At 35.5% G+C, this 11718-nt stretch overlaps 1 protein-coding gene across 2 annotated transcripts in view; it reads right to left on the reverse strand.

Moving 5' to 3' along the window:
• Positions 1–11718, reverse strand: part of LOC106883261 (protein YIPF1) — a 28669-nt gene that overhangs the window by 14859 nt on the left and 2092 nt on the right. For both annotated transcript variants that reach the window (XM_014934201.3, XM_014934200.3), the window contains exon 2: positions 571–607. In XM_014934201.3, coding sequence (XP_014789687.1) covers positions 571–607 — 37 coding nt within the window. The remainder of the gene's footprint in view (positions 1–570; positions 608–11718) is intronic.

Here is an 11718-nt window from a genome sequence, read left to right on the forward strand (position 1 = left end):
TATTAGATTATTATTAGACAGAAGCAGTATTAATACCAAAGGGTCGTCTTTATATCTGACTTAACATTGATACCTTGTTAGAACACTGAAAACTGCATTATTAACCTTGGGAGATCCTCTCATTTAGGCACTTGAGACATAAAAACACACACATAGAAGATCGTAGCAAATGAAATTCATCTGTGATGGGCACTGGAATTCTCATATCACATGATTTCTCTCTACTGGACCTACTCAGTTGTCACTTTATGCCAGTCAGATCTCACTGCTATGCTGTATAGAGTTTCAGCATCTTTCCAGATGCTGATGTTGCAGCACCAAGCACTTAAATGAGAGGGTCTCTCACATCTAATTATGCAGTATTTGATGTTCTAGCAAGGCATCCGTGTTAAGTTGGATATAAAGATTATCATTGGTTATATTTAGAAGTTAATAAGACATCATTTTTATAAAGTGTGAAGTATCAAAACAGACATGAAGCAATGAAGTGAAAATGTAAATATATGAGAATTGTAGCAGGAATAATTCAGAAAACATAATATTGTTGCATAAATGAAAATATTAGTTTACCATGGAATTGCAGTTCATCTTCAGCAGTTTTCTTTCTCTAGAAATTAAAAGAAAATTACAAGTTATTATCAACAATTAGAATTTTTAATTTCATTCAAGAACTGTTTTTATGGAGGAAAAGGTTTAGAATCCATATAACTATCACTGACTCTGCAAAACTATTGACATCAATGTGGTTTATGTTCAGCTTAAACATTGGTAAGTTTATGACTGCAAAGAAAATGTGGATGAGCAGGGAGGTGGTTATATTCTAAGGCAGTGGTTCTCAACCATTTTTTTTTTACCTGTAGACCCTATTTATTCCCATTTTACTCTACAGGACTTCCATGTTTTAAAAAATCTGATCATATTTTTATTATTAAATATTATTAGGAATTGTATATAAAAAATTGTTAAAATTGTTTGTCTTGAAGCATAACCCATTTTACTCATAACAAAATCTTATATGGACCCCCACAAGGGTCATATGGACCACAGATGAGAACCACTGTTCTGAGGAGTAAGGATTGAGTATTGTAACTAGTGTAGAGTTTGAGGGGAGGGGAGACACAGAGGTAATGAAAGGAAGATGTGTCCAGCTAACTAAATGGGGAAAAGTAGAGCTACTGTACTAGTACTGGAAGCAGTAGAGAGAGGAGACAGCAAGTCTGTGGACAAGAGGTTATAGTGTATTAGCAACTCTTTGTCAATCAATGAAATGGCCTTCTTTTGAAGACAATCTAGGACGTTTGTGTATCAACAGCACTGTCCCAAATAAAGGGTAGTTTTGCATTGTGAGTCTCACTTGAGCATTGTAGAGAGTCAGCAAATTGATCAGGACTCTGGTCCTGGCAAAAAAAAAAAAAATGGGATAGTCTTTGGGGTTGCTAACAAAGACAGTCACTAACTATCTGACTTTTGTGATTTTGACTCTATATTCAACTGACTTAGTAATCTCTCTCTCTCTTTTCAACAACTCATTTTTATTGTTCTAAAAAGGCAGCAACAGATTAGTAGATTACACCTTGAACTTATCAGTTAATCAGTAGGTATAGATGTTTGAATCAACTTGTTCTCACTAATTGTCACATTAGTTTGCAAGCAAATAGACAAATCAATAGAGACAACTTTCAATTACTCTCTCCCGCCTCTCTCTCACTTATCAAAATCTATTTGGAACTCTTTGAGAACAAATGGTAGGTTTGAATTCTCAGCTGATTTATTGGAAATTTTATTGATTTTTATCAAGAATAAGCTTTGATGCTTGCACTTATATATTAGGTTTGTACTTCAAGAATTACTTTCATGGTTGGTGCACACTATATCAAACATAATTATTAAATATTGATTAATGATTATTAAGAACAAAAACAAAATTCACCCATAACAAAACAATAATTTGCCAAAAAGGAGTACAATTACTGAGGTATTTTCATTAAGAAAAAACAAAACAATAACTTGTCAATGAAAATAAAATTAGTGTAGATTAATTTACAAAATACCATGTTGAGGTTCAAATAGCAGATTCCTTATGTCTAACAAACAGGTGGCCTACTTATTTAGTTCCTGTCAGTTGCTCTATCAATGGAAACAATTAAGCAAAACATTCTATGCAACCTTGTCAATTAGTATCTTCCTTAACTATTGATTATTTGAGAACTGACAGGATCTTGTATGGTTACTTTTTCTAATTTTCTTTTCTTCTTTTTTTTTTCCTACAGGTTTTATAGCAATCTGCTCCATGCTAATGGGATGTTGCTGCAAATTTGAACATCTTTATGTGAATTTTAAATGCATCTTTTGACAGCTGAATAAATGCTAACAACTGTAAAATGAGAACAGTGTCTTATTTTCTGCTTGAATGAATGAAGTAAGAAAAATATTGTGGTTGTCTGTCTTACTTAAAACCATTACTCAGTGCTTAGTTAGTGCAAGTTCATTAGGTTAATCAGCATCCCATCATCTTAATCATATAGTCTGGTATTTTAAACACAACAGAGAATTGTTTTTATTTATATTAACGACATAAAAAAACTTTTACCGATTAACTATATGTCTATTTCAACTTCAAAGAAGTTATAGTATAGTAAAAGCATCCAGTACACACTGTAAAGTGGTTGGCATTAGGGAGGGCATCCAGCCATAGAAACCATGCCAAAGCAGACATTGGAGCTTGGTGCAGTCCTCTGCTTTACAGCTCCCGTCAAACTGTCCAACTCATACAAGTGTCAAAAATTTAGCCCCTTTGGTACCAACCAACCAACCAACCCAAAACTGCCCTTGGTTCTCTGATATAAAACATTTATCTTGAAGTGATATAATAAAGTTTCATGTTAAATTAGGTTCCAGAAACCAGATTAATAATTCTTTCTAACTTTGAGCTAGGCTAGTCGATTACATCAACCCCAGTGCTTAACTGGTACCTATTTTATTGATCCTGAAAGGACGAAAGACAAAGTCAACCACAATGGAATTTGAACTCAGAATGTTAAAGAGCCAGAAGAAATGCCACTAAGCATTTCATCCAGCTCAGTAACAAATCTGCCAGCTTGTTGCCTTAGAAACCAGATTAGCAATGACAAACTTGTTTTATTAAATTTTTCATTATTTTCAAAATTAATTGAAACAAACATTGTGTACATCACTAGAAATATGTATAATGTAAGGGTTAAATGAAAATATGAAAATCAAAGTAGAAAATTACTCAAAAATATGAAATTACAATTCTTTTTTTTTTTTTTTACTTGCTTTTTAATACTCTTTTATCTAGATTTATAGCAGAGTTTTGTTTAATTTAAAGGAGATGTATGATTAAGTTTCAAGCCACTAAACATCTGCTCTCCTCCTGGGTTGATATTTTTCATTCTTGGTGATTCTGACAATAGTCTTTTGGTTTGGTAGAGTATTAAAAAAATAATGTCAACTTAAAATGAGATCTGAATCATGGAAATCTCAGGTGTTTGAGAGTTAATTCTGCAGCAGCAGCTTGAATGCTCAACCAGTATTATCAATATTAATGAACCTGAAATATTACTTTGTTGTGAAAGACTTGCAGTTATATGAGCACAGAAAGAAGGCAGTCATTCAACAAGATAATAATAATGGCAATTATCACCTCCATTTAATGATAATAAAAGATCAAACTTGACAATTCTTTGTTACATCAATGAAAGTAATGTGAAGTTATAAACTGTTATCATCATCTAAGACTCTAACAATTCAGAATTGTGGCTAGTCAAGTTGACAGTTTATTAGGTTACTGAATTAAGAATTAACTGTATATATCTTGTCCTTAGCATTGTATTCTATTCATAATCTAGATTCTTAAAACTCTTTCAAGCCCACTGTAAATAACTAATAGATATTATGAGTTGGGAAAGCTTTCCAGAGTAAACAGCTGAGCATTGAATAATTGTTGAGTGATTCAAATCCTACTGTTAAAACAGTAAAACAGTAGAATCCAAGGAAACTAGTGATGTTCAATATTTTCCAGTATTTAAACGAAGTGAGCTACTATTAATATACTTTAGTAAAGGACGGTAGCCATCAGGCTGATACACCCTAAATACACTATACAAAATCTTTATGGATGCATCAATGACCTAATGCTGTTCAATATATAGCCAGAATAGAAAGTTTTGTATGGCCATTCTCCTATTTCCAAACAATATTAAGAAAGAAGAAACCAATGGTCTTTCAAAATGCTTTCTACATACACTAAGATCTGTATTTCAGAAGATGATTGTCCAATTAGGGAAATATAATGAAACATAACAGGCAAATAAATACCAACAAAGAGATAGTAATAGTATGAGGGGGTACCCAAAAGTAACCAGAAACATTCTCTGTGGGACAAACCCATTGTTGTTCAGGTTTCCGCCACTAGAAGCCACTTGATGCAACCCTCAGGCATCAGTCTGCTGACTGGCATCGTCAAGTGAGGTCGTAGTGTCATGTGGTGCATCTTTGTTTTGCAGTGCTTCTCCCCAGTTCGTCAATTTTTGTGATGACTGAAATGAAGGAACAGCATGCTTCCATGAAATTCTGTTTTCTGCTGGGGAAAACAGTGGCTGAAACAGTTGTTATGCTTCAAACAGCTTACAAGGACACTGCCATTAGCAAAACACAAGTTTATGAGTGGTTTTCACACTTTAGGAATGGTCAGAAAAGAAAAATGTCACAAAACACAGAGAACTGAATGAGAATAGTGTACCCTCATCGATTAAATAAAGGATTAGGTTCAAAATTCTGATACAACAACCCAAAGAAGGCTGGAGCATACACAGCCAAAATGTAGTGAAAGCAACAATCAGACCCATCAGACTAACATAAACAGTATACATAATATAATTCATCTCAGAAATAGAGAATTGAATTATAAAATAATCCATATAAAAATATATCTGTATGTCCAAAAATGCTTATTAATTATATACATCTTAAGTATTTAAAGGTAAAGGAAGAGATCCAAGGTGATATATCAATATTTAAAATAAGTAAGCAAAACCTAAGACTAACACATCTAAATATTGATCACCCTCCTTCATAGGATAAAGTATCTGCACATAAATGAACAACAGTTAAAAAGACAAAAGCATTCAGATATAATCAAATGATGTAACCAAAACAATAGAATTTATTTTAAAAACAAGGATTTGTTTGAAATTACAATAATCAAAGTACATAATCAACATAGATTTTATATTTGCTTTTCAACAGTTGGATTCACTAAAATGTACTTTGAATTTTAATATCAATATGATCCTAACAACTACACAGCAAATACCAACTTCAAACAACAGCTATTGATCAAATAGGTCTTCGAAATCCAGCTGGTGTATGTTGTTAATTCCCATTGAAGAAGAGTAAAGCATATTCTTATTTTGCGGTGAAATTCAATAAACTAATGAAATGTTATTGGCTAAAATGCTACCTATTACGATACTAATATATTCAACATTATCATGTTAACTAACTACCATCTACATTATAGAGTTTATAGAGCATTTGTTAACCAAAGCTTATGAATTTATGAATCTTCCATGTACTAGTTTCTGTTTTGGATGTTCTGATAGGTGTATTTCTATTATAAGGGGAATAGCTGAGGGAGCAACAAGAATGATTGTAGATAAAAACGAATGAAACTGATTTTTAATGAAAAAGTCTGATTGAATAAATAAAATTGTAGACATTGATTTTATGTAACTTCTGAAGATTATCCTCAGAAATATAATGTTTTCTAATTATATTTTATTTTAATTATCTGATAAATAAGTTTGTAGACGTTCATTTTACATAACTTCTTTTACTTGTTTCAGCCATTAGATGCAGCCATGCTGGGGCATTGTCTTGAAAAATTTTAGTCAAATGAATCGACACCAGTATTTACTCTTTTTAAGCCTGGTACTTATTTTATCATTCTCTTATGCCAGACTGCTAAGTTATGGGCATGTAAATACACCAAAACCGGTTAAGCAGTGGTGAAGAATCAACACACACACACACACACATATATACACACAACAGATCTCTTTTAGTTTCTGCCTATCAAATCCACTCACAAGGCTTTGGTTAGTCCAAGGCTATAGCAGAACTTGCCCAAGGGGACTGAAACTGGAACCATATGGTTGGGAAACAAACTTCTTACCACACAACCACATCTCTACCTTTTGAGGATTATTCTCTGATTGATTGATTGATTGATCGACAGACAGACAGACACACACACACATACATACTCACTTTAAATTAATTATTAATTATCTAAATCTTTTGTTTTTTTTTGTCGATCTATCTAAATAGAGTTATATTCCAGTCCCACTAATATTCACCAAACTTTTGCTGATGTTAGTAATATTAATAGTTATATCACATTATGAAGACTGAGCGTTTCAATTCAATGTGCAAAATCCTGTCACCTGGCATGGAAATGTTTACACTGGAAGTTTCTGGGTAATATAATACCAGAAGGATCAGAAGATGGTAAATATATGCATTACACTAGAGTCTTTGGCATTTGAAAAGTTTAAAAATACTACCTGGAAGAGTCAGGTATCAATCAATGGCTCAAAATAGACAATTGGCGCCTGGTGTGGTTCTCCAGCTGGCCAGCCCCTGTCAAACCATCCAACCTATGCTAGTATGGAAAACAGATGTTAAATGATGATGATAATGACAAGGAGCTGCCAGATCTTGAACTGCAGATGCAATAAAAAAAAATCAGTGCCTGATGTTAACAGATATTCCTAAATCTCAGGTATCTAGTCTAAAATCAATGGTTGTTAAGGCAATATTGAAATGAATCTCAAATTTCTCTGATTGCAGTGTTTATCAATCAGTATAGGTAAATATTTTGTCCACCAAGCAAGAAAAAGGTATCCCAAAAAGATACATTTCCCTACCAGAACCAGTGGGAGCACTGTGATGAGTGTTTCATTTTCTCATGATGCCAAGTTGAAGTCTTTTTCATGAGAACAAGGAAACTGACATAGAACAGCTTTTTATGCAGAGAGGGAAACAATGTTTCCATTACTAGCTGGACCCAAGAAAATCCCATGCTATGTTTCTGTAGTTCACTTTGTAAAGTGATTGGATGTTAGGAAGGGCACCCAACTGTAAAATATATGCCAAACAGACCTCACCAGGGGTGGTGCTGCATAAAAAGCATCCAGTCTACTCAGTAAAGTGGTTGACATTAGGAAGGTCATCTAGTCATAACAACCATGTCAAAACACACAGCTTGCAAGCTCCTGTTGAACCATCCAATCCATGCCAGCATGGAAGATGGATGTTAATTGATGATGATGATGATGATGATTTTGATGCATAAATTAGATCTTTATAACATTGCTTTATAATGTTAAACATTTCAGTTATGTTTTCGATTTCAATCCATAGTTAGGGATGTTTAAAGCGCAACATTCAAACTAGTTTTATGTTAAAGATTTTGATTATGTTCTCAATTTCTTCTATAGTTAAGGATCGAAAAGCATAACAAGTATCCCGACAATCAGAATAATATTACAGATTTTGTAATATTGTATTAATTTAATTATAGTAATTCTGAGTAGCCCACCTTAGAATGGAGTGCAGGACATAGATATAAATGATACGAAACTAGAGAGAGTCATAAATACATTTTAATTTAATTTAAGTGCAGGCATGTGTGGCTGGCCGTGTGGTTAAGGAGTTTGCTTTGGGGTTAGTCCCACTGTATGAGCCCTGGGTCAATCAATGCCTTGTGAGTGAATTTGGTACATGGGAATTGTGTGGAAGCCTGCCATATATATAGATCTCTATATCTCTCTCTCTCTCTATATATATATATATATATATATATATTTGAAAGTCTATGAGGATTACTTAATACACTTTTTGAAGTGTAAAGGTGATTTTAAAAAAATATTTTTAAAAAATGTTTGAGATCTTTTATGAGGATGTTACTAACCTTTTTTTGGGAAGAAGATTTTTTTCTAGTGTGTGAGCGCTTTTGTTAAACCACACACACATCATATATATATATATATATATACACACACACACACACATACATACATGCATATACATGTTTTAAACCCCAGTATACTTCCAACAGATGACATCTAATTATTGTTTTACCTTACTGTGAACTCAATGCTATGGTACCGAGCTAGTCCTGGCATCCTATGTATTGGTGCTCCTAGATTCTAATGAATCCGAAAACTAATATATATATATATATATATATATATATATATATATATATATCATCATCATCATCGTTTAACGTCCGCTTTCCATGCTAGCATGGGTTGGACGATTTGACTGAGGACTGGTGAAACCGGATGGCAACACCAGGCTCCAATCTAATTTGGCAGAGTTTCTACAGCTGGATGCCCTTCCTAACGCCAACCACTCAGAGAGTGTAGTGGGTGCTTTTACGTGTCACCCGCACGAAAACGGCCACGCTCGAAATGGTGTCTTTTATGTGCCACCCGCACAAGCCAGTCCAGGGGCACTGGCAACGATCTCACTCGAAAATCCTACGGGAGCCAGTCAGGCAGTACTGGCAACGGCCACGCTCAAAATGGTGCATCTCATGTGCCACCCGCACAAGAGCCAGTCCAGGGGCACTGGCAACGATCTTACTTGGCTTGCCGGGTCTTCTCACGCACAGCACATTTCCAAAGGTCTCGGTCAGTAGTCAACACATTTCCAAAGGTCTCGGTCAGTAGTCAGCACATTTCCAAAGGTCTCGGTCATACATATAATGTATGTATTGGGTCATCCCATAAATAATGCAGTTTTTTCAATTGCATGAACTAAAAGTTGGAAGGGAACAGGATAAACTACCTGCATCAACTTGCTATAAAAGCAGGTAGTAAATGTTACTTTGTACTTATTCTTAGTGCAAGTTTTGAAGAGTGCTGTTCAATTTTAACAGCTATTTTTTCAAAGTTATAATGGAAGTGACAAAGATGGACATTCAGCATATTTTGCTTTATGAAGTCAATAAAGGCAACAATGCAATGGAAAGTGCGAGGAATATATGGGGATTGGACAAGAAGCTTAAGCCAGTATTAACGGTGGTTCCAGAAATTCTGAGCTGGAAACTACAGCCTAGAAAACGAGCCTCATCCTGGGAAATCTGTAGAGCCCGACAAGAATATCTTGCAAACCCTGGTGGAACAAAATCCCATCATAACACCTTCACTAGAAGAAAAATGACCATCTTTGGTTTCAAGACAAAAAGTGCTTTTCCCTCAGGATAACGCTCACCTACATACAGTAAGGATAACATTCCAAAAGGTGGAGCAGTTTGAATGGGAAACGATGCCCCACCCACCATATGTGCCGGACATTGCTCCATCTGATCATCATTTATTCTGCAGTCTTCAAAGGCATTTGGACAGCAAAAATATGAATTCTGCAGACAAGGTCAGAATAGTACTGGAAGAGTATTTTTCATCACAGACAAGTGAATTTTGGAAGAGAGGCCTTGCAAGTCTACCAGATAGATGGAAGAGCATTGTAGAAAATGTAGGAGAGTATATTTTGGTGATATGAAATTCTCCTAAAGACCTACCTCCTTGGCACCACTGAGTCCTGGAAGTGCCTTGTGTCATACTCTCCACACATATTACAGTGATGCATCCTCTCCTCTCATGCACTATGCCTGACTCTCCCACCACCAGCTCCTACAGACTACCCAACTGTGTGATCTCCATTGTTCCCCTGCCCCAGTCAACTGTATCAGCATTACTATTCCTGCTGCTCACACCCTCAATCTACCCCACTCTCTTCCGCATCCTTCTATCTTCTCCAACCTGCAGCTCGTTCATCCACCCTTCAACCCTACTCATTTTTGCAGTCTGTCTCTCCATTTTCACATCTCCTTCCCATACAATCTTACAAACCACCCACTTCTATTCACCTTGTACCTTGTAGGGCCACTTGGGCACCCCATGGCCATTATCTATCCCTATGCAGCTCTTACTGATCATTTTCTCTTTCTCTCTTCTACTAAATGTGAATAGCCATGCAGACCCTCTACAAGAACCTGCTTGGACCCCAACTCCATCTCATAGTTTAAATCCCTTCCCTGTCCTCTAGCTTAAAGCTGACCCCACCATCTCCCAATGGTTTGTAGTCTTTAAAGTTGCACAGTGATTTCAATAGGTATGAAAAAAGCACCCAGTACCTGTTGTAAAGTGGAAGGGCATCAGGCTGTAGAAACCATGCCAAAGCTGACATTGGAACACAATGGTGTCCTTGGACTCATCAGTTCCTGTCAAACAATCCAAAACATGCCAGCATAGAACATAGATGTCAAACAATGATATGTAATTAGGGTTTTATTGAAGCTGAAAAAACTTCACAAACTGTTATTCAGCTTCACATAATTAATCATCAGACAGTTGTGAGTATTACTCTCTGATAATTGGTTAAATGAATCTCTGAGTAATAGTTTGCAAATTCTTCACAGTTTCAATAAAATACTATTTTATTGCGTGCACACGCATATATTTGTTTGTCCTTCTACTGCCTGACAACCAGTGCTGGCTTCTTTATGCCCATAACTTAGCAGTTCAGCAAAAGAGACTGAAAGAATAAGTACCATACTTAAAAATATAAGTATTGGGTTTGAATTGATCAAGTAAACCCTTCAGGGTGGCGTCTGAACGCTGCAGTCAAATGACTGAAACAAGTAGAAGATAGGTGACTTAACAAGAGTCACTTCCAAAATAAATTTACTCTGTGAGGAAAATATTTTATCTCTATCTTGAGTAATGTATTAACTAGAGAAGTTAATTTGTAGAACAACATGATAAATACAAGTAAATATATGGGGTACTGAAAAGTTCCTGGCTTTTGGTAAAAGAAAATACAAGAGGATCAATGAATTATGATTTTATTCAACATATTTCTTGCTCAGATTCACACACTTATTGCAGCAGTCCTTCAGTTTTTCTAAGCCCTGTAAAAGATCTCAGAAGGTCGAGCCTCCAGCCAGACCTTTCCCGATACCCTTAAAGCCAGGAACCTTTCTGTACCTCCTCATATACAATTATATAATGAACTTATTGTATACAGTGCTCAACTGCACCACTACTCATCAGAAAAAATAACCAAAAATGCATGGACAGTATACAGAATGATGAAGAGGAAGTGAACAGTGGATGTGTCATTTAAAAGGATGGAGGGACCTCTTGGCGATTTTCAGGAAGCATGGAAGTTTGAAGGATGTAGTGTCCAACAGGTAGATTATTCCATGCTTCAGCAATTCTGAGTGAGAAAACATGTTCCTGAAAGTCATGGGTGTTGTGTTGTTTTTTTTTTTTAATTTTGTAAGCATGTCCATGATTGTTAGACATATAGAATTCAAAAAGGGGCCCAAAGTTGTTGTTGGAAAGATGGTGAATAAGCAATGGGATAATCAAGATCTGCATAAAAATAAAGAGAATAACTGTTTCTAATTTAAGCACATGGCCTGCAATTTTGAGAAGTGTGGTTTACTTGATAGCAGCAACCTCAGTGTTTAACTGGTATTTATTACAATGGCTTGAAAGGATGAAAGGCAAAGTTGATCTCAGCAGAAATGAACCTCAGAATGTAGGCACAAGGCCAGCAATTTTGAGGGGCGGAGACCAGCCAATAACATTGGCTCAAGTACTTCATCTAGAGAGATGA

This window comes from Octopus bimaculoides, chromosome 10, assembly GCF_046866305.1.
Source record: "Octopus bimaculoides isolate indiv1 chromosome 10, ASM4686630v1, whole genome shotgun sequence".
NCBI classification, from domain to species: Eukaryota; Metazoa; Mollusca; class Cephalopoda; order Octopoda; family Octopodidae; genus Octopus; species Octopus bimaculoides.